General features: G+C 41.7%; 2 protein-coding genes across 2 annotated transcripts; both read right to left on the bottom strand.

The window, feature by feature from the left end:
- Positions 1–86: 86 nt before the first annotated feature.
- nup42 (nucleoporin 42) lies at positions 87–3,963 on the bottom strand. The gene is made up of 7 exons (XM_080859141.1): positions 3,693–3,963; positions 3,282–3,471; positions 3,076–3,164; positions 2,632–2,708; positions 1,938–2,024; positions 1,208–1,433; positions 87–704 (listed from the first exon to the last, which is right to left on the bottom strand). Exons 1-7 carry the CDS (start codon positions 3,847–3,849, stop codon positions 184–186), a joined length of 1,347 nt encoding a protein of 448 aa, XP_080715267.1. The 5' UTR covers positions 3,850–3,963; the 3' UTR covers positions 87–183.
- A 1,303-nt stretch (positions 3,964–5,266) lies between these two features.
- On the bottom strand, positions 5,267–16,004 carry klhl7 (kelch-like family member 7). Its single transcript, XM_080859120.1, has 11 exons — positions 15,544–16,004; positions 14,749–14,851; positions 14,116–14,209; positions 13,638–13,762; positions 12,428–12,603; positions 11,358–11,532; positions 10,908–11,050; positions 9,886–10,126; positions 9,174–9,375; positions 6,730–6,827; positions 5,267–6,336 (listed from the first exon to the last, which is right to left on the bottom strand). The coding sequence occupies exons 1-11, from the start codon at positions 15,667–15,669 to the stop codon at positions 6,011–6,013; spliced, it is 1,809 nt and encodes a 602-aa protein (XP_080715246.1). The 5' UTR covers positions 15,670–16,004; the 3' UTR covers positions 5,267–6,010.
- Between the last annotated feature and the right edge of the window lie 7,090 nt (positions 16,005–23,094).

Below are 23,094 nucleotides of genomic sequence, written 5' to 3'. Positions count from 1 at the left end.
AAGGCCTTTTAATAAACACATTTCATCATCACTTGTTTAACAAGCATACATGTGAAGCCATTTTAACACAAAACCACCAGTCTTAATGTATTTTACCCTTGTTTATTTGCAATTGATAAAAAAGGAAATTCACTAAAAGATATCAGCCGGTCCCTCCTGTCACCAAGTCTTTATATTTGTCCATTAGACGACCAGCATGTCAGCCGGTGGAGGTCTAAGGGGAATCTGGCCCAATGTAAACCTCTTTGCTGCAAACTCCTTCAGCTCGTCCGCAGTCAGTTCACTCTGAGGGGTGAACAGGCTCTCCGCCGATGCGCCGGCACTGGCTACCGCTGCTGCGGCTGCCACAGCTACCCCCGCCCCTCCCGAGGCAAAAAGCCCGGTATTGGTGCGGCCGCTTGGCTGCCCGAAGCCACCGGCCCCTGCAGGGGCTCCGAATCCCCCGCCAAAGCCACCTGTGGAGGACGGAGCAGCGCCGCCGGAGGCAAAGCTGAAGCCAGCCGCCGACCCCCTGAAAGCCGCCGATGTGTCTTTAGTGGAGGCGGCAGCGGCAGGAGCGGCAAAGGAGAAGGCGGAAGCCGAGGGCGCAGCGCCGGGGGCAGCGCCGAAAGATGGCTGGGATTGGGGCTGGGCAGAGCCGAAACCGGTGGGCGCGCCCGACGCAAAACTGAAGGTGGCGCTACTCGGAGCAGGGGCGCCGAAGCCTGTGTGAGGAAAATACACAGGAAAATGTAAATCAGCTTTTACTGGCCAAGTAGGTTTGCACAAACAAGGAATGTGTCTTGGTGCAGTGGCCTTCAGTTACACATATTACACAAAATATACATCACAACACAAAACAATGCAACAGTGCAAAACAATACAACAGTGCAAAACAATACAACAGTCCAATGTACACGTTTATCCCACTATAATCACTTGATACAAAAAGGGACATCTAAAGTGTTGCACTTCCCTACAAGAGGATTCCAGTGTCTTTTGATGTGCTACTGTGGTGGAAGCCAGCAGGTACTGGGCAGTGCAGTGAGTACACTGTGCTTCTCACAGCAAAGGTTATACAATCTGACATATGGAGTATTGCATGTTTCACAGCTGAGAACTCTGTTGTTGCTGTATATGCGGCGATGCACATAAAATACAGCACAGTAACAGACTGTAGAACAGCACCATTTTAAATTGTATTCAGTGAAGTGTGAATGAGTACTACCTCCTGATCCCAATCCTGTGGATGGTGGTGCAGATCCAAATCCAGACGGCGCGGTTGATCCAAACCCAGACGGTGCGGTTGATCCAAACCCAGACGACGCAGCGGACCCAAACCCAGACGGCGCCGTGGACCCAAACCCAGACGACTCTGAGGATCCAAAGCCAATTCCCGACGATGATGCCCCAAAGGAGGACGTTTGCTGTCCAGGGTTATTTAACTCCGCTATCTGTGACAAAAAAAATGAGAAAAAATGTGGTCAGATAAAGATTCAGTTACTCCTATGAAAGAAAGCAAAGAAAGAATCTTATCTAGTATCTAAATGTCCCTCACTTATTTTCAACCCAAAGGCCATTCTTCTCTTTTTTTGCAATATGATGGTCAGCTGCATGTCTTTTGTGTGGCGGACTTAGTTCAGTTTCTCTCATGTAGGTTGTTTAAGTGTTTGGTATCTGTTTAGTATGTGTATTTATGTTTAGTATCTATATTTATTGTTTATTTAGTAGGTCTACTACCCAGTCTCTTCATATGTTTATCTTATGTTCAGTACTTATTGTTAAGTTATGTTATGTTATATCATGTTGGAGTACTTCTATGTTTTTATGTTTATATGTTATGTTATGTTATGTCTTGTGAGGTTATGGTAGTGTGGTGTCCTGTCCTAAGCATTTTAGTGGCCAGTCCAACTCTGTTGTTCTGTGTATCTGACAATAAAAGACTTGACTTGACTTACCAGTGCAGATCGTGTGCTGGCATTCATGACTTTAAGCTCCTGAAGTCGGCTCATCCCCTGGCTAGCCAGCTGCTGCACGGAGTTCCCCTGTAAAACACATGGGCATATAATTATAAATAATTGTATATAATTGTATAATAATATAATTGTCAGACTTCAATCCCTTTGTCAGACTTCAATCGCACGTGAATACATGGAGGCGTCACAGGACACACACGCACACGCAGGCCTGAGGTCATTTGTGTATTTAGCTACTGCATTTATCCCATCCCGGACTGTCCTTCCTCCAGGACTCCCAGGAGCAGTGGGAAGCCTTTAGGCGCCCGGGGACCAGTTGAGGTGAATCGTCTGTCTTGGTCAGGGACCGACAAAGAGTGTTCTGTTGCATTACAGTGCTTTAGGCCACAAGGCCACATACAACAGAGAGACAGAGTGACCTGATTCCCAGAACAACTAAAATGTTCTTCCCACCTTTTTCAGCAAGAAACCCTTCAAGATACTAGAATATTTATAAAGTGAGTAGAAAATGGATACTTCATGATCAAAGCAATTAATTTCAATATTAAAAATGAATGAATGTATCCAATATTGAATAGCTACTTAATTATGACATACTTATCATTCATTATTTTCATTGATGCAATGCTAACGTCAGTGTCTGATGTCTGTCCATCAGTGCCTGGTGAAAACTTACATAGGTCTGGAGGTCTCCTGATGCTCGGCCATTATAATACTCCAGTCTGAGCTCCTCTTGAGATAGTTCCACGAACCCTACAGGTGACCAGTAAACAGGGCGACATGGCAGGGCAATGAAACTGGATTAGCAACCAGGAAATAATAAAAATCCCTAAGTCATAGTAACAGGGGCGCAGAAAAGCACTGGGAACGGTGGGGGACATGTGCCCCCCCAGATTCATAGTGACCCTGATCTGTCCCCTCCACTCTCCCTACGTAAGGCGACAATCATCAGTCAATAACTCTACACAGCTGATTAGGGGATGTTAGCATCCCCCCCAGCTCAAAAATCCCACGAAATAAACAAAATCTCTGACTCTGGTCATAGTGAAACAGTTACGGGTGCTTGCTTCACATGGAGTAATGCAACAAGTATGCCCATTCAGTTTATTGATCTACACACCTGAGATTGAGGCTTTGAGGACAGCGTAACATGAAAACAACCACTGTCCGGAACTTTCCCAGCTCTCCATGTCCTTTTGAATGGTTTCCCTGATACATAGCAAGAGACACATGTTTGCAAAATGTACATAAGAACATACATTTCACATAATCTATTCATGTCATGCAACAATAAACACTTAAGTGGTTTACTTCCTAAAGACTTACAAGTGCTTTTCATTTTCGTCTTTTTGTCCACCCCTGTCGAAGCTGCTTGGAGTATTCAGGGAACCGAATCGGTTTTGTGTAGAGACGCCGAAAGAAGAATCCTTGCCAGTGTCTCTTCCACCAAAAGTGGAGGGTTTCACAAAATCTCCACCGGCTCGCTGCGGGTTCACCCATACTCTATTTCCGAAACCTAAAGGCAAAACCGTATTGAACTGTGTGAAAAGTTAGTTTGTTGTAACCTACCAATAGTCCCATGGGCAGTAAGCGACATTCAACCTACGTAACTGGCTGCTCGCCTAATGAAGCACAGCCACAGGATTATCCATAAAGAAATGTGTAAAAATACAATAAATGTGAGCAGCAGGACAGAGATAAATACATTCTACACAGTAAACGTCCAGGAATGGTTACCTCCGCCTCCTCTGCTAGGCTGTGGAGCGCCTCGACTGTAATCTCCGCCACCGCCGCCTCCACCTCTACCTCCTCCTCCTCCTCCTCTCGGGTGCTCGTTCCAACACTTTTCCCCATAACGACACCTTCCTTGAAGGAAGAAACTGCAGACTGTCATTTTACGCGATGTGTCTGCTTTATGACTAAAACAGAAAAAATACTCTTCCGTTCATCCATAAAGACTAGTGTAATAAAGTTGAGAGAAGGTACATCACAACCACAGACCATGACACAGAAGACAGAAAATAGTCTGCCCCCAAAACAGTGTCGCGGAAATAGTACGTCATAGAATTTTTCTTTCAAAAGGGTATATGTGCTCTGTCGTCACCTACCGGCCAGGAAGCCACTTTCTTCTCAACCTCAAGTCAGCATAAGATGAATTAACTAACAATCAACACACATTTTCTTCTTTTAATATGACACAAGAAGATTGGTGATTTTCAAACATTGTTTATCACATTTGTAAGTCTAATATAAATATAACTTCAGCTTCCTGGGCACTCACCTCGAGGAGGACCTTTCCTGGAGAAGAAACACAACTGCACTGCTGAGGCTGTATTTCCTGAGGTTACTCAGGAAGAACAAATTAAAAAATAAACTGTTAGTGTCCTTTTACCGCTGCTCTGTGGAGTCAGTGTTAAGCTATGGCATCTCGCTGTGGTTTGCCAGTTGCACGGCAGCAGAAAGAAAGGTACTCCAGAGCAAAAAGTTATTGGCTGCTCTCTTGCAATACTTACAATACAATGCTGCTCTCTTACACTACACTGTACTGAGAGCACTATTCAACGTCAAATCAGGCACTTTCATCAAATGACTGTAGACATGTCAGTTGCCGCCACACCCACTGAAAATGTACTTTTATTGATGAAAAAAGCATTACAGAATCTGAGATCAGGTCCCAAACGCACTTGTAGGCCACAGAGTATATGTTCAAAAGAGGACAAACATTTTGATATAGCGTTTTCATAATGTTGATGAAAGAAAAGAAAAAAAAAAGCTTTCAAGCTTCCTTTGGAAGTCACCAAACCAAATAATTTTTGAGGCATCAGAAGTACGCACTAGTTCCTCTGACCATTTCTCCTCTTTACCTCCTTACTGATCCACTGACAAATCACAAGTGCACACTCAATAAACACATTTTTAACTGTATGTATGTCCCTGATGTTTTCAGTCATGGCAAAACGGCATGTTCACTTGGCTAAAGGCTGAACATCGTTTATGGCCATGTTCATTCAGACGAGCGCCCTTGCTTCTCTGAGATCCTCTATTTTGTGACACAGAAGAGTTCAAAAATCTCAGGGCTTCTTCTGCCTCTAAAATTAAGCGAGCGGAGATGACATACAAAACTTGGAATTGACCACTGGCATTCCACAGCGTAAAGGAGACCTATATAAGGATTCCCAGATTACAGATTGACATGGAAAGACTGATCTGCCATCATCCTGTAATGGAAGTAATACACAGACATTAAAACATAAGGTTCACAGTAAGCAATTTAAGTTAAAACAGTCTCATTAAAGGTGCTGTTAATTAAATAGAATAAAATAGAAAAGCCTTTATTGCCATTGTATTTGCATACAACCAAACAAAATAATGTCAAAATAATATGGATATGTTGCTACACCCAAACAAACCAAAGACTTATCAGGTCATTCGGATATTTCAGCTGTGCCTTTTCTGCACTTACTGACCCAAAACTTGAAAAATTGTAGTAGCTGTAGTATAGTCATGTCTCTCAGCACAAGATTGGCTGTTTGTGTTTATGGTAGGATGAAAATGTTAAATGAAAAAACATTGTAAAAACAATGAAAATGTTAAAAACAGGTAAATATGTGCTGGCTTACAATACTGTTGGGAAGGTAAACAAAAATAGCATGGTAATGAATGCAACACACTGATAACTACACGGAGTAGACGAGCGTAGACAAATGCAAATACTTATTGCTGCGGTTTTCATGGCAAACAGCCTACACGTGGCTTCACTCTCAAAATATGTATACATGGAGGAGATGACCTCCAGATGTCCATATTACAGCCTTGCAATAAAAGTCTAAAAGGAAGTTTCCACATTCATTCATGATCATAATTTACAGTCACAAATACACAGCTTCCACCTACTGATCTCAGAAAGCAGAGTGGTGTGTGGCCTTACAGGGTCACATTTGCAGCTGGAGGTCAAAGCTCTGCTGCCCACCACGTTTTTTCAAATCACACACAAACACACACGTTTCACTGGCACACACACACACATTTCACTGTCCTCTTCAGCCCGCAAGCTGCTAGGAAGATGACGACGTCGACGAGGACGTGTGCGGCGCGTCGTTGGGCACGACCTCTTCCTCGTTGGCTCCGCACGTGTCCACCACGCAGATGAGGCAGCTGGTGACGGGGAAGGCGCGCACCTTGGTGCAGGACACCCACTTGTCCGTCTCCGTGTAGTACTCCAGGATCTGGTTCAGGCGGCCCACGCCCTGGAACCCCGCCAGCACGTAGATTACCGCGCCCACCGCCGCGCACTTCACCGTCACGCCGCGCCACGGCATGTGCGCCGCCGGCTTCCACTCGTTGGTGCTGATCTCGTAGTACTCGACCGTGTCCAGGCCGCCTACGAAAGTGAAAGTGAAAGTGAAAGTGAAAGTGAAAGTGACTGTTAGTGCTGATCTCGTAGTACTCTACGGTGTCCAGGCCGCCTACGAAAGTGAAAGTGACTGTTGGTGCTGATCTCGTAGTACTTTACCGTGTCCAGGCCGCCTATGACCTGCATCATGCGATTATTCACGTCGCAATCGACATTTATACAACTGAAACCGTACATGATCATGGATTTCTTTATATCAAGTAAAATCTTAAGTGTTATACAATTAATGGATACGATGATGATCTGATTACGATTGTATGAAATTTAAGCAGGTCATCCAGGGTCTCACTCTGCCTGTGCTTTTGCAAGAAGTGTACATTTGGAGCGAGAACATCATTCTGTTTACTCAGAGGAGCTTACCTAATCCCCCCTGTCCTCCGACAGCGTATATCCTGTTGTTGACGGCCACCAGCCCATGGTTCTTCCTGCCCTCTCTCATACCACACAACTCCCGCCATCTGGATCGCAAAGAGAATCAGCCATTGTTTAAAAGGATTCATTACACAAGATTTAATTAAATAATTAAACAACTTTTATATCATTTCAACAGTAATGCATTGACCCCCAAGCCCCTCTCGGGCTGACCCTCAAGTCTATGATTTGCTATTTTGTCTATTTATTTTATTTCTAGGACTACAGCTGGACAGACATCCGATGTCCTTTTGAGAAGCGACGGGACGCCACTATTTTTTTTTTTTTTTATGACAATGTATATACAGCCGCGGAAAAAATTAAGAGACCACTTCAAAATTATCAGTTTCTCTGGTTTTACTATTTATTGGTATGTGTTAAAGGAAAATGTACATTTTAGTTTTATTCTATAACCTACTGGCAACATTCCTACCAAATTTCAAATAAAAATATTGTCATTTAGATCATTTATTTGCAGAAAAATGACAATTGGTCAAAATAGCAAAATTGATGCAGTGTCTTCAGATCTCGAATAATGCAAAGAAAACAAGCTCATATTCATTTTTAAACTACACAATACTAATGCTTACACTTAGGAAGAGTTCAGAAATCAATATTTGGTGGAAAAACCTTGATTTAAAATCACAACTTTCATGTGTCTTGGCATGCTCTCCACCAGTCTTTCACATTGCCGTTGGGTGACTTTATGCTACTCCTGGCGCAAGAATTCAAGCAGCTCGGCTTCTTTTCATGGCTTGTGACCATCCATCTTCCTCTTGATCACATTTCAGAGGTTTTTTATGGGATTCAGGTCTCGAAATTGGGCTGGCCATGACAGGGTCCTGATCTGGTGGTACTCCATCCACACCTTTACTGGCCTGGCTGTGTGGCATGGAGCATTGCCCTGCTGGAAAAAAACACTTCTCAGAGTTGGGGAACATTGTCAGAGCAAAAGGAAGCAAGTTTTTCTTCCGGGACAACGTTGTACTTTGCCTGGCTGAGGTTTGTAAAAGACCATAAGGATTGAAAAAGCGGACTGGAGGTTCTTCTAAGTTCGTCTTCTCTGATGAGTCCGATTTCACAGTAGGTGCAAGACTCTCTGGCTTGTAGGCCTCTCCAGGTCTCCGTCTAACCATCAGACGACCATGTGTTGGGCAAAGCTGAAAATTGGACTCATCAGAGAAGACGAACTAGAAGACCCTCTAGTCCGCTTTTTTCAATCCTTATGGTCTTTTACAAACCTCAGCCAGGCAAAGTACAACGTTGTCCCGGAAGAAAAACTTGCTTCCTTTAGCTCTGACAATGTTCCCCAACTCTGAGAAATGTTTTTTCCAGCAGGGCAATGCTCCATGCCACACAGCCAGGCCAGTAAAGGTGTGGATGGAGTACCACCAGATCAGGACCCTGTCATGGCCAGCCCAATTTCGAGACCTGAATCCCATAAAAAACCTCTGAAATGTGATCAAGAGGAAGATGGATGGTCACAAGCCATGAAAAGAAGCCGAGCTGCTTGAATTCTTGCGCCAGGAGTAGCATAAAGTCACCCAACGGCAATGTGAAAGACTGGTGGAGAGCATGCCAAGACACATGAAAGTTGTGATTTTAAAATCAAGGTTTTTCCACCAAATATTGATTTCTGAACTCTTCTTAAGTGTAAGCATTAGTATTGTGTAGTTTAAAAATGAATATGAGCTTGTTTTCTTTGCATTATTCGAGATCTGAAGACACTGCATCTTTTTTGCTATTTTGACCAATTGTCATTTTTCTGCAAATAAATGATCTAAATGACAATATTTTTATTTGAAATTTGGTAGGAATGTTGCCAGTAGGTTATAGAATAAAACAAAAATGTACATTTTACTTTAACACATACCAATAAATAGTAAAACCAGAGAAACTGATAATTTTGAAGTGGTCTCTTAATTTTTTCCGCGGCTGTAGATACGTGATTCCTATTCCCACTACCCTGCTGCTTTGGCAATTGAATTTCCCGCAAGGGATTAATACAAGTTTATCCTATCCTATCCTATCCTAAGTGATTGTCAAGCACAGACATATTTATTTGCTTTAGGTGCTCCCTGGCTACTCAGGTGTCTGATGGCGTTATACTATCAATGCTATGCTGCAGTGCCTTAAAGGTCTTCGTCTCATGTATTCCAATACATTCTTCCGGGGGGGGGGGGGGAGCAAGCAGCAGCAGCCCTGTACCATTCTGGGTTGGAATACCCATGGGGACCCGGTTTCGAGTCCGACTCACGGTCATTTCCCAATCCCTCTCCCGATCTTTCTCCTGCTCACTTCCTGTCTATCTCTACTGTCCTATCTGATTAAAGGCATAAAAGCCAAAAAAATAAATCTTAAAAAAATATAAATTCTTCCGCTCCTTGACTCACTCGCCCGTGGTGGGGTCGTAGACCTCGCAGTTGTTGAGGACCCTTCCGGAGACGTTGTTTCCGAGGCTGCCGCCGCAGACGTAGATGAGGCCGTTGGCCTCCACCATGCCGTGGCTGCAGCGAGGCATCAGCATGCTGTGCTTGTTCTGCCACGTCTCCGTCCGCGTGTCGTAGCACTCAAACTGGTTCAGCGCCGAGCTCCCTGATTGTTGGAGAGAAGAGGTCACATACGTAAAGGTACTATAACATAATTTACACATAATAACACACCGGTCACACCTATGCTTTGGAATGCGTTGATGCGTCAGGGTTAACGGATCCCCATTCACTTTGAATGGGGTGACGTCATCCTTTTGCCGGACTGAACGGACCCACAATTCAGTTTAGCAAAGGATGACGACACCCCATTCAAAGTGAATGGGGATCCGTTAACCCTGACACATTCCAACGCATAGGTGTGACCGGTGTGTAAGAGGTACAATATGCAAGCTATCGTTTTTTTAATGGCCAAGAAAGACAAAAGGGGAAGGCTATACTACATTTCAGGCTATATTAACACAGACATCCAGCATTAGTTTGTATTTACCATACTGCTGTCAACTGGCACGTGCAGTAAAAAAGCAAAAAATATAATCACAAACACAAACAAACACACAAACTCTTTTTGCCTTCATCCAAAGGCAGCAACACCGTTCAGCTCTCTCTCACTCACCCACTTCAGACCCCCCTGACGTGTAGATCTTGCCCTTAGAGGCACAGGCGGCCAAGCTATCCCGCGGGTTAGGAGGCCCCAGCTTGGAGTACCAGCTGTCCTTCACTACGTTGTAGCAGTCCATCCTCTTGATGGGGAAGAGCTGGGAGCCGCCTAGGATGTAGACCACGTTGTCCCAGAACACAGCAGTGGCATCTCGTCGCTTCTCGAACGGACATCGGATGTCTGTCCAGCTGTAGTCCTGATAGCAACATGGAGATCAAGGGAGGAAGGAGGTGTAGAAACATAAGTTTGAGGATTCTGATTGGTTTGTCAGCTTTTTATCGTTCACACAATCGACTCTGAAAGTGATACCAACAATATCGTTCTTCAATATCGTGTGGGCTGCGGATGTTGCCATTGTTATGAGCTATAGAAACATTTTAAAAACTAGTATTTACAGTTTTTGTAATAGTTATTGTTGGCCTTAGGTTAATGTCTTGGTAACTACTGCTTGTAATAATGTAAACATAAACATATTGTCAACAATCAAACGATCCAACATAAAGGCAACACTATCTACGCACCGCTCAGCGTGCTCAGCTATGTGACTTACAGTACAGTATAGTACTTTTTTCATCAGTATGTATGCTTCTTGGCTATCAAATCCATCATGTCATCCAAACATTTTGATTTTTTTTTTTACATTTTGCATTATTATAGTTAGTTTCTAAGGTAGGCACTCTGAGATTCCTTTGAATGAAAAGTGTGTTCAAAATAAAATGAATTATTATTATTATTATTATTATTATGTTGATACTCTAACAGTTGAGCTGCGGGAACACTCTACTTACTTCATAAATGAGAGTCTACAGTACACAAACAACATATCATACACAATTACTGGCATCCTGCTTAACCAGTTGAGCTACAGGAGCTTAGTGAATGAACGTAGCTCCTAGATCAATGAAAGTAGCTACTACATACATTAACGTAGCAACTACACACATGAAGGTGAATGAGAGTGCAGGAATATGTGTCACCTTGGGGTTGAAGTATCTGCAGGACTGGGGCTGTGAGCCGCCAAAGAGTGCGATGCGGAAGTCGTGCTTCTTCCTGCGGGGCCGGCTGTTCTCGCCTAGCTCCTCGCGGTCTTCCGGAGAGAGGAGGTGGTAGCGCATCCCGCCTGGACAAAACATTACAGTCAGCCATTCTCCAGACTTGCAATTCATACCCGTCTTTCCACTTCCTAATTGTAACTACAATGTTATAAGCGTCCACACACTAAACAACTATAGGGGAAACTTCTCAAAAACAAATTCACACAATCGCTCTGAAAGTGATACCAACAATATCGTTCTTCAATATCGTGTGGGGTGCGGATGTTGCCATTGTTATGAGTTATAGCAACATTTGAAACTAGAATTTGCAGTTTTTGTAATAGTTATTGTTGGCCTTAGGTTAATGTATTGGTAACTACTGCTCGTACTTACTAATGACCATCTTCAGGCACTCAGGGTTGTCCTGGATCAGTGGTTCTGCCTGAACTGTCTTACTGAGGAAGCCCTTGGACACCAGTGGGAAACGCACTTTACCCAGGACATCCACTATATACTTCTGCCTGTTCAGGACATCATACTTCAGCCATCTCACGGCAGAATCGTAGATCTACACACAAGAGGATAAACTAAGCCATTAGATTGACCAGTGTCAGCCTCAGCACTGTGGTTGTATGTGGTTGTATTTATCTACCTGCTCCATATGCCACAAACAACAAACTTTAAAAAATACATCTCCAACAAAAGCTATGGTGAGGTATCAACATTCGAATGAACTGAAAAATCTCATATCAATTCATATCAAAGAAAGAAAGAAGGTGCTTTAATCGGGTGCTTCATCCAAGGTCTTATTACATATAAGATGTTTCCTTTCTACTGAGGATGTGTGTCCACACCCTTACTCAAGAGACAGTTAATGTTACTATTACTGAGAAAAACATAACCAAATCTGACAAAAGAGAGTAAAGAGACTCGACTTGATATACATTGTGCTGAAGTACAAGGAATTTCAGATCTTGCCCTGGGAGTCACTGAAAAGACAGCCTTACCTAAAGTAAAGTAAAGGTAAGTAAAGTAAAGTAAAGTAAAGTAAAGTAAAGTAAAGTAAAGTAAAGTAAAGTAAAGTAAAGTAAAGTAAGGTAAGGTAAGGTAAGGTAAGGTAAGGTAAGGTAAGGTAAGGTAAGGTAAAGCAAAGCAAAGTAAGATAAAGTAATGTAAAGTAAGGTAAAGTAATGTAAGGTTAAGTAAAGTAAAGTAAAGTAAAGTAAAGTAAAGTAAAGTAAAGTAAAGTAAAGTAAAGTAAAGTAAAGTAAAGTAAAGTAAAGTAAAGCAAAGCAAAGTAAAGTAAAGTAAAGTAGAGTAAAGTAAAGCAGCATTGTGGTCCTCCCACCTGATCCTCTGCTCTGACGGTCAGCGTGTCCTGTTGCAGCAGCTGGGTGACCTGAAACACGTCTAACCCTAACCCTAGAATAGAGTAAAGTAAAGCAGCATCGTGGTCCACCAACCTGATCCTCTGCTCTGACGGTCAGCGTGTCCTGTTGCAGCAGCTGGGTGACCTGAAACACGTCCAGCTGCAGGAACTCGTCCAGCTTGTAGACGTCGGTGAAGTGCTGGTGGATGAAGTCGTCCGCGGCCACCTTCAGCTCTGGACAGTCCAGGCACTCCGCCAGGGCACTGATGCCTGACAAATATACACAGGAAAGTTAAGTTAACGTCACAGAATATGACAAGAAGAAGGAATTGATTTACCTGAGCCATTCTCAAGACTCATACCCGTCTCTCCATTTCCTAATTGTAACTACAACATTATAAGCATCCACACACTAACCAACTATAGGGGAAACTCCAAAAATCACTCAGGACTCTGAAACAAACTGTCTCTGCACTTATCACTTTTTATGTGATATCACTTTTTATCACTTATCACTTTTACCTCTTTTAACTTGCACTGCTAATACGTTTATCTGTATGTTCTATTTAGTGATATGTTATGTTAAGTTATGTAATGTCTTGTCTGTATACTGTATACTGCTCTAAGTAATGTTTATCTGTTGTTTATCTGTTGTGCCTGTGCACTTTATATGTTTCACTGTGGGGAGAGTGGGAAACGTTCTTTCGACTGCTTTGTATGTTCACATGTGAAGTAGTTGACAATAAAGCTACTTTGACTTTGACTTTGGAAACTTCTCAGAAACAAATGTCATGTTTTTATGCCTGACAGACATACACAGGAAAGTTAAATTATCGTCACAGAATATGACAAGAAGAAGGAGTTGATTTACCTGACTTTAAGCATATCAACAAAAAAAAGATTAGTTTTATTAGTATTTGTGACCTATAACAACATCAGGAACCACAAATAAAAATCCACAAAACAAATCCATTGACTGATTCACTGTACAGCCAGTCATCCTCTCTGTTCAAATCGTTACGTCTAATTTCGCTTTACTACAAGACAATTATACAACACTGATTTGTTGTTAATTCTCAGTTTTTTGTTTTTTGCATTATTTTTCATTTAATGTAAATGTTGTTTACTAAGTCTGTGTTTTGGTCACCAACAATGATCATGCTGTACTGCACTTTTTTTTGTATCTGTATTGTAATGTCTTTTGCCTGGACCCCAGGAAGAATAGTCTCCACTATGGTGTAGACTAATGGGGATCTTTAATAAACTAAACTAAACTAAACTGATTTTATCATTGCTGCACTTACTCAGACAGTTGGTTTCATCCACTTGGTCCTTCAGGAAGTCCACACACATCTTCTTCACAGGCTCGATCTGGTACTGATTGGCCGCGTTCAGCAGAGACTGGACATTACTGCTGTTGACAGAGATGCTGAAACAGGGAGACAAGGAGCATAAGTTCGCTCATGCGCTTTGCAAAAGTGATACAAAGTCATACACATGCCATATGTCATAAAACACATGTCAAATTTCAACATGGTCATAGTAAATCCATATTTACAAGTTACAAGTCTTTTATTGTCAGATACACAGAATAACACAGAGTCAGACTGGGCACTGATTCTTAGGACAAGGCATCGCACAACAACCTTCCATAACATAGCATAAAATATTTGATGTTTACACAACATTTAAGTTTAACAACCATGCATTCAGTTTGTGAAATAGACACACCAGGATATACGAAAAAAGATGTCTGGCATCTGTGTCTTTCAGGCTTCTTACCGAGCCGTGTAGACAAACTCCACCAGCAGCTCAACGATCTCTGGCTCAGCACACTTCAGCTCCACCTCGTGTGCCGTGGACTCCATCATGTTGGCTACGACAAGTACAAAGTCAAAGTCAAAGTAGTTTTATTGTCAATAATTTAATATGTCAAGACATACAAAGGAATCGATAGGACCTTTCCCACTCTCCAACGGTGAAACATATAAAGGTGCACAGGCACAACAGATAAGACAAGACATTTCCTAAAACTAAGTAAACATAAATATTCATAAATAAGTAATTTAATGTCACTCACTGTATAATGTGTATCTCTGTAATCACTGGAAATGGAATGGAAATTAGCCCTAATGACTAGTGACTATTTTATGGCAGAGATAGTGACACACACACACACACACTGAATTTTATCTCTGCATTTCACCCATCCAGGGTAGTGATACACACAGTGAAGCACACTAACCCAGAGCAGTGAGCTGCTTTCGAGCGCCCGTGGAGCAGTGATTGGGGTTAGGTGCCTTGCTCGAGGGCACCTCAGCCCTGGATGTGGGCATGGGACTGCAGTGCTCGACCACTTCCCCCGCCCCCACACTGAAGGCTGGGAACAAGTCAGTTGCAGGAAGGCCTACTTACTGGTGAACATGAGGTTGAAGAAATGGCTGGCTGCAGCAAGCACCACTCTGTGAGCCATGATCTGTTTGCCCTGGACCACGAGGATGACGTCACAAAGAGTTCCCTGTGTGTAAAGCCAAAGTCAAAGTGTGTTTATTATTGCATATACAAAATTGCTTCAGCACAGCAAAATTCTTACGACTTGGCAAGCATCATTCATCTACGCAGTAGACGTCATACATATAACATATACCAAAAAGTTACATAAAACTCTATAACACTATGACAATAAAACATATAAAATATAACATTAACATACAACAATTTAAAGAACAACATATAGCTCTGTAACACTATGACATTATAACATATAACATTAACATTCAACAACAAGTGTACATCACATCATTACAGCAACATCCAGCAACACACACTAGATAGGTAGAAAGATAGATGGGTACTCTATTAATCCCAAGGGAAATGTAGGTCATCCATAGTAGCTTATACACTTGTGCAACTCACAGACATACATACATAAATCACATACATTAACACTAAAGCAACACATTGACAACGCTAATGACAACTGAAAAGCCACATTCACGTTACCAATGCTTAAAGGAGCATGCAAAATATTGTTAACTTTAGCATATCCACTGTAATGCCATTAAGAGTATACAACTGTTTTGTCGCAGTGGTTACAGGAAGCTACTGGGCCCATTTCAAAACAAAGGACATACAAATTCCATGGCAGGGTAGCGTCACATCCACTTTACATCCATGTGCTTCGCAAATTAAGTAACTTGCAACTCATACCTGTCGCCTTAGGTTATTCATGACTCCCATGATATTGGACAGCAGTCTGTATTCCTCCTTAGCGGCAATTTTCTTCTCATTCTTCTTCTTTGTGGTTGGTGCTTTTTCGCCTGCTGCTGTAGCCATGCTGAACTTTAACAACGTACAGTAGCCTAAGGAGCGAATGGTAGGTAAGAACAACTGAACAATCTATCTGTGCTAAACGCACTGAAAGACAATGGGTGTAGTGTTATTGCACCGGTAGTTTCATTTAACTGTCAGATGAGGGCAACAGCTGCAATGTTGACTACCCGGGGTGTTGAAACCCGTCTGGCAGGCCAATGTGGTGTTCGGTTTCGATACGGGTTGATGAGCGAAAACGCAGACGTTCCTACTTTATAAATTAGTAGTCGGACAACGCAAATCAACCACACAGTGTGTTATGTCTCCAAGCACGGGCACTAGAATGGTTGGTCCTCTGAGGGCTCACGAGGTAAACAGCAGCGTGTAGCCAGCAACAATATCAGAAATTTCAATATGGCCGTCAATCGTAATTGTATCAAAATAAAAGTCGACGCTTATTCATTAGTTATTAAACAATGACAACAAATTAAGAAACAAATACTTATGTAACTATATGTTTGTTACACTATATGCGTATTAGCCTAACATTTAAAGTGGAGGTGGGAAATTACCAACCAAACTAAGAAAAAGTTCAGCTAAAAAAAAAGAAAAAAAAAAAAAAGGTTATTTGTCTCATCAAAAGTGAAATTATTATAACAAGTAGACTACAACAAGAGACTATAGATATTCAGGCCTGAATTGCCTTTGAAGGTACCAGGGTATTGGTAAGCCCCAGCTGAATCACATACAGTTAGCCTGCAGCAATGGCCTATTGAATGCATCCTTGATATGGGGGGGGGGGGTCTATTAAATTACAAGTAGCCTACTACAAGAAATCTGTAGATATTTGAGTCTGAATCGCCTTTGTAGTTACCAGTGTAAGTTGTTGGAATTACAGCGGACTATTATTTTTACATTTTTTTGCCGTCTTATTGCCGCCTGTTGTCACTTACTGTAGCAAGCTCCACGGAACTGAGGTAAACAATGTTTTTCTTCCTCGCTAGTTTCCTCTTCGGGATTGTCGTAGTGTGAGAAGACACGTGAGATAGATTGCTGCCATCTACCATTTGGGAGTGTATTGCCCATCATTTAGGCCGCGATTACTCATAAAAAGAAATCATTGTTGACGTACCTATAACCCGCTTTATGCTGAACAGCATTTTAACTCTTTGTTACTCACTCTGCATGCTGAGATAAATGCGGGATATTTCATTATTAATTCGTTTTTTAATTGAATCAACACATGGATGTGTTATTTTCCTGATACAAATGCAATATAGCCAAGCTTATATATACAATGGCTTTCATCAAGAAGCTGTGACGGCCGTCAGCTAAAAGCTACCAAGCGAAATCAAAAGGAAATTTTTTTTTTTTTATGAATAACTATCACTGTGGTTCAGAAGCTTTATAATAGTGGTGATAAAAACGGACGACCACCGCATTTTCATACACTCTCTGCCTGCTGACAAACACTTTTTTTGACATGAATATTCTCCCTGGGTGGGAGTGCACCGTTCCTGGAGGTACTGCAATACCAGGTCGATGCGTGGAGTGGACGGAGCAAGCCCCTATTCCATCTCCCAGTTCCAAAAATCAATTTAATATATGGTCCCCGGGTAGGGGACGTATCAGATATTAAACTGATAAGAACAGATACTACACTTGATCTTAGCCAAAAGGCCGAGAAGCGATGCCGGACGCCTCCTCAAGAGACGGACTGCATTCCCCGTCTTAATCGTCACGATTAGGGTATTCTTAATGACACACATTTTTCTGGGCAATGAAGCCGGAAGACTGATCCCTCACATTCCAGAACCTATAGAGTTTAAAAGTCCCGTGCAACATTTCATGTTTCGTCATCTAGAGCAAATGTTGTGAATGAGAAGTGACATGAGACAACCCCTCGACCAATCACATAGGCGTATAAAGAATCTATGAATATGAATCAAATTATAAGGCAAGTTAACAGATAATGTCCCAGGATTTAATGCAGGTAAACACGAGCATTATCAAGAAGCTGTTACAAATGTCTATGGTTTCAGGTTTAACATTTAATTGCATATAAAAAATAGGGATCACTTCCCCCAGTGGATAAACGTGACATTGCAATGTAAATACGGCACTTGTTGGATTTTCGCCTTTGGCATACATCACATCTGCAAGGTAATAAACTAGTGATTGGGTCCTTGTGCGAATTAAAAAATATATATGTTTTAAATGCATCTTGAATTACATTAAAATTAAAATTCCAATAAAATGACACAATCACACTCTAGCACAATAACGGAATACAGGTCAATACGCATTAACAATTGATGTCACTCTTGTTTACCCAAAACCAAAGCTTCAAATCAGTCAAGTCTGGCTTCCTACTGTATGTTGAGGAACAGGATAGGTACTGCATATCCTTATTGAAACATGCACTGCAACGTTAGCATATTAACCAGAGCAATGATTAAAATAGAATAGAATATCTTTATTTGCCATTGCACAAGTACAACGAAATTGAGGTAGCAGCTCTCAAGACTCTGCAGTTGAAAAGTATAAAACAAAAATAAAAAAAATATATACAATGAACTATACAGATTTACACTTTTACGGTTTGTCAGGACTGTGGACCAACACAAGAGGTTTTGTATTTTCAGTGCACACAAACAACAAACACCTTAGGGGGGAGGACATTTTGACAAGAAATATTTTGGATTAGAATGGCAGACTGCCCAGAATGGGACTGAAGAATGAGAGGCCTGCAGGATATCACCAACTATAGGAAAACCTCCCCCCACACCATGGAGAACCCTCAACTGGCTGACGATCTGAATGTGTTTTCCTGCAGGTTTGATCACCACACATTCACACCCCTCACCCGCTCCAAACTCAGACTTCACACAATCATCTGCACCCCCTGAAAGGCATCACAGGCCCCCTGCTGGACCCTCTGCAGTTTGCCTACCAAGTAAACAGGTCAGTGGATGATGCAGTCAACATCCTGCAACACCTCGACTCCCAAGGGACCTATGCAAGGATGCCGTTTTGTGGACTTCAGCTCAGGGTTCAACACCATCATCCCACCCAGCTCACTGTGCCCGCCTCCACCTGTCAGTTGATAGCAAACCTCCTGAAGGATGATACCTCAGGGATGCATGCTCTCCCTACTGCTCTTTTCCCTTTATACAAATGACTGCACCTCAGAAGACCCATCTGTTAAACTCCTGAAATTTGCAGACGACACATCAGTCATTGGCCTCATCCGTGATGGATGACGATTCTGCATATAGGTGGGAAGGTGAATAGCTGGCCCTGTGGTGCGTTCGCAACAATCTAGAGCTGAACACGTGGAGATGACAGTGGACTTCATGAGGAGCCCACCGTGCACACAAACAACAAAACACTTAGAGAACAGAATTTGACAAGAAATATATGGCAGACTGCTCCTTTAATACAGAAAAATATCCTATAAAAATAATAATAATTCTGAAAGTTTAGTAAACAACTGCATGAAGTTCATGTCCATCCATATCATATCACATTGATTATTCAAGTTTTTTGAGAATAAATGAAATGTTTCAGCAAGTTCAATATAGCCAGTGCTGGAAATGGGTCGCATGAGTCAAGCCTCTAACATTGTCTCTTGCCTACCTTATCTTGCTGAATCTGTGATACGTGAAACTTTCAGTGGTTGACAGACACTCATTTGAGCCCAAAATCTCAACATGTAGGCATGAAAGTAGTGCATCACATAAATAAACATTTCAGGAAGTCTTGCAGTGAGGGGATTTGGTTGAGAGTTAATTGGCACCTACATTTATTTGTGAATGTTCTTGAGTGTACATAGCTACTAGGATCTCAGGAAAGTAAATGACACTATAATTGGCTACATTAGCATTACAGCAACTCCTGTAAGCAGAGTCCCTGCCATCATGCTTGTAGAATGGGACTCAAACCGTAGAAGAACGACAAAATGACCTAGTAGCAATGCATTTCAAACAAAAACTGACTTACAGGAATAAAACACGCCAGGGACAAAACATCCTTAAAAGTTAAAAATGTTATGCCCTCTCACTGTTCGATATATTAGTAATGTGTTCAACTGTTAAAAATCTCAACATGCTTGACTCCAGCATGTTTATAACCATTCATGGCATAGCTCCCCTCCATACAGTATTAGTACTACCTTTTTCAGGAACGATTTGTCATTGTACATAAAATCAGGGGATAGCGCGAACGCAGTCCCCAACTACCACAAATTATGCAGTCGAGATTTCTACATTTGAGAAATTCGCTCGGGTCAGCAACAGCCGGTTGTGCAATGGCCGAGCCTCGCCAAGGGTGAACCACCTTCGTGATCATGGTATCTCCCCTGCCAGGTAAGTATGAGTTGGTTGAGGCAAGCGAGAGTACTGCACTAAGTGCCATCCATTTCACACAGATGGTGGTAATATGACTGCATTACCAGTTCAAGTGTTTCCGTCTGCGTATATTAACCTGCACCAAATGGATGTTAACTGGACCATACAAAAATCATACTGTGCTGGTTATGAGACATATAACAGACCACAAGTTCAAAGAAGCCTCGTGTTTGGTGCAGCTCTTAAACCTTCCGACGAACCCTCGCATCCAATTCCAAACAATGGTTCCAGCCCGCGACGAGGACTGGACGTCTACATTTGACAGTTTAGAAACGTTTCTAATGTTCACAGATAAAATATACAACGTATTGTATAACAAGAAATGGAAATACTAGGTCGTGGTCTGGAAAGGACGGAGCACCAGACACTGCATTTGGTACAGCTATAGGCTGAGACTATTTCAAACAAAACACAGTATGGTTTTTACAAAGCAATATTCCCAAGAGGCTGATTTTAATACCTTAATATTTTGGAGAGGCAAATTGTCAAAGTGAAGTTTTGTCCAGTATAAGCGATCATTTTTGAGATTTCACCGATTAAAAAAAAAGTTAACGTTAAAAGTAAACGCCTTACCTATTAGGCCCTACGTGTCTACTGAATATGGCTACAAACTATTCCCCCCGTCATTTATTACAAAAAGTGACACCGGGTATTCTAGAATCATTATGGCTTACAGCTAAGGAAATCAAAAACCCAGTATCTCAAAATATTAGAATTTAACATACATTATAGAAATGTCGGCCTGAGAAGATTTGAAAAGGAATGATATGACCAATATAAACCACCGAAGAGCACCTTTCCCAGTCACATATCCCCCCTTAATCAGAACGTTTTAGTCATAGATATCTTAGATAAAGGCTAGATGGTTTATGGCGGACTCTTGAATGTCTGCACAGGAGGCCATTTTGAGGACAGTATGCTTCCGGTAGGGATCAGTGGTACGTTAGGTAACGTCAGTGATCTTCACAATCGTTTACACTCTTATCTCGCGAACATTTTTGACGGATTCACAAATGACTTGATTTACAATCGTCATTACCTTGGTAATAATTCTGGATGCTTGAACATGTTGAAATGTCCAGCTTAATTGTGTATCACGGCTATTGTGTATCAGTCATTTGACATCAATTGGCGAGTAATTGTTCTTTCTTTTCAATATAACTTAAGTTGCACATAATAAAACTGAAGTTGCACATGATTTCCAAACGGGTTGGTTTGTTAAACATCTTACGTTATGATTTCGACAGGAAATTGCTGACTTTATTGCCAATGAAGATGCCAGAATTTTGTGCAACCTGCTCTATTGAACACTCCCTTGAAACGAGACCTGTCAGAGACCTGTCAATGTTTATTTTCATATGAAAACCCATGTTTATAATTATTCATAAGTATGTAGTGCCATAAGAAATATCTTACGTTTATAACAATCCAACCCGGTCGAAAATCGATTGAAAATTGAGCAAGTTCTGGTTACTTAAAAAGTACCACTACCAACACAATGTTAAGGGGGAGTGAGCTATACTGTCCTCAAAATGGCCGAAATGTGCGGACATTCGGCTCCGTCGGCCAGAAACGCAAGCAGGATATCTAGCCTTTATTATAGATATCTATGGTTTTAGTGCCCGACCTGAGAATGGGTAAATGGAGGCGAAAGAAGCAGCCAAGGCCTTTAGATTTTAAGGTCTACATCGTGCACATCACTTTATTTCTAGTTACAATTCCGTCTATAAGTGAAAGTTAGAATCCAAATCACATACAAATTGAATAGAGCAATACATTAATAAAGCAAACCTGAACTTAACAAATTATTATATAGGCTACCGGTTAGTTTCATTGGCAGCGCTTTACGCAGGCTAAGTATTTAGGAGACTTCTACATCAGTCTGTGCATGTGTGACCCCATCTCATGAGGCCTCTCCCAACTCTCCTTCTAAAACGCTTAGGCTATAGGCTTAACACTCTAAAACACCCACAAGAAGAACTCACCTGTCCAGCTAGAAATGAGCCGATGAGTCTTATCAGTGTCCAAAATAAAGTTTCATAATTGGTAGTACCTCTTCGAGAAGTTCATCATGAACTCCATGTAAATGGCAATGGTGCCTGCGTCTTCTTGATATTGCATAACACTGCGTGGTGACCCGCTCGATCCAAATGTTTTTGTTACAATGCTAAAATAGCGTCGAGCGATATCATTTAATTCTGACCATTTTGGTAATTGCATTCAATCACGTACCCATCCGCTACCAAGAATGGGCCAATCAGAAAGACATTTCAAGAGTGGCTGCAGAGTTCACGAGCCATCAATAATTAGCCAATCAGACACCTTCCCACCACCTAGACACTTCGGCGACCTCTCCGTCTCCAAGACCCATAGCAACCACAGTGGCAGAGTACATCTTCATGCCTAGTTCAAGTACTTTTTTCCATCTTAGTATTTCTGGGCTACTCCACACGACTTGTACTCTGGCTTGCAGTTATCTTCTAGTGTTTATAGGCCTATGAGGTGAATGGTAAAATTCTTGTAGCAAGACATTTAAGTAGCAGAAGGGACAGTTTAGATATATATATATATATATTTTTTTAACTCTGCTTGTTTTTTAACATGTGATAACACACTGCACAGTAATGTGAAAATTGCAATAGTATAAAACCATTTGCTAACATTATCTCCAATTATAGGATCTTGAATATGCATTGTGTGTTCCACTAATATGATTAGTGGAACACACAGTTGAAGACGGAGAAAAATGTGATTCCATTATACCCTCATGTTTAAAGATGATAGAGTGTGGATCTTACCCCGTGTCTGTTATTAAATCATTTTAGAACACAGTATGTTACAATAATGTTGTAAGGTTATATAAATAAACTACAGACCCTTTTAACTGCACTTTGTATTCTTCATTGCATAGAGTTTTGCCACCATCTACTGGTAGTCATGGTGAGCTATGAATTCTATTTAGCAGTACCCTGCAGTATTTAGCAGTACCCTTTGGTGTTGCATGCAGGCTGAGAACAGTGAATTTGCCAACTAGCGCATC

Source organism: Sprattus sprattus (assembly GCF_963457725.1).
Source record: "Sprattus sprattus genome assembly, chromosome: 20".
NCBI classification, from domain to species: Eukaryota; Metazoa; Chordata; class Actinopteri; order Clupeiformes; family Clupeidae; genus Sprattus; species Sprattus sprattus.
This window is presented reverse-complemented; position numbering and strand designations above follow the sequence as displayed.

Coding starts and splice junctions, on each gene's coding strand:
- klhl7 (XM_080859120.1), bottom strand. CDS start 15,669: ATGGCTACAGCAGCAGGCGAAAAAGCACCAACCACAAAGAAGAAGAAT. Junction 14,852..15,543: donor TGAATAACCTAAGGCGACAG/GTATGAGTTGCA, acceptor CTTTACACACAG/GGAACTCTTTGTGACGTCAT. Junction 13,763..14,115: donor GAGTTTGTCTACACGGCTCG/GTAAGAAGCCTG, acceptor TCCCTGTTTCAG/CATCTCTGTCAACAGCAGTA.
- nup42 (XM_080859141.1), bottom strand. CDS start 3,849: ATGACAGTCTGCAGTTTCTTCCTTCAAGGAAGGTGTCGTTATGGGGAA. Junction 2,025..2,631: donor CAGGAGACCTCCAGACCTAT/GTAAGTTTTCAC, acceptor TGTGTTTTACAG/GGGAACTCCGTGCAGCAGCT. Junction 1,434..1,937: donor CCAGCACACGATCTGCACTG/GTAAGTCAAGTC, acceptor TTTTTGTCACAG/ATAGCGGAGTTAAATAACCC.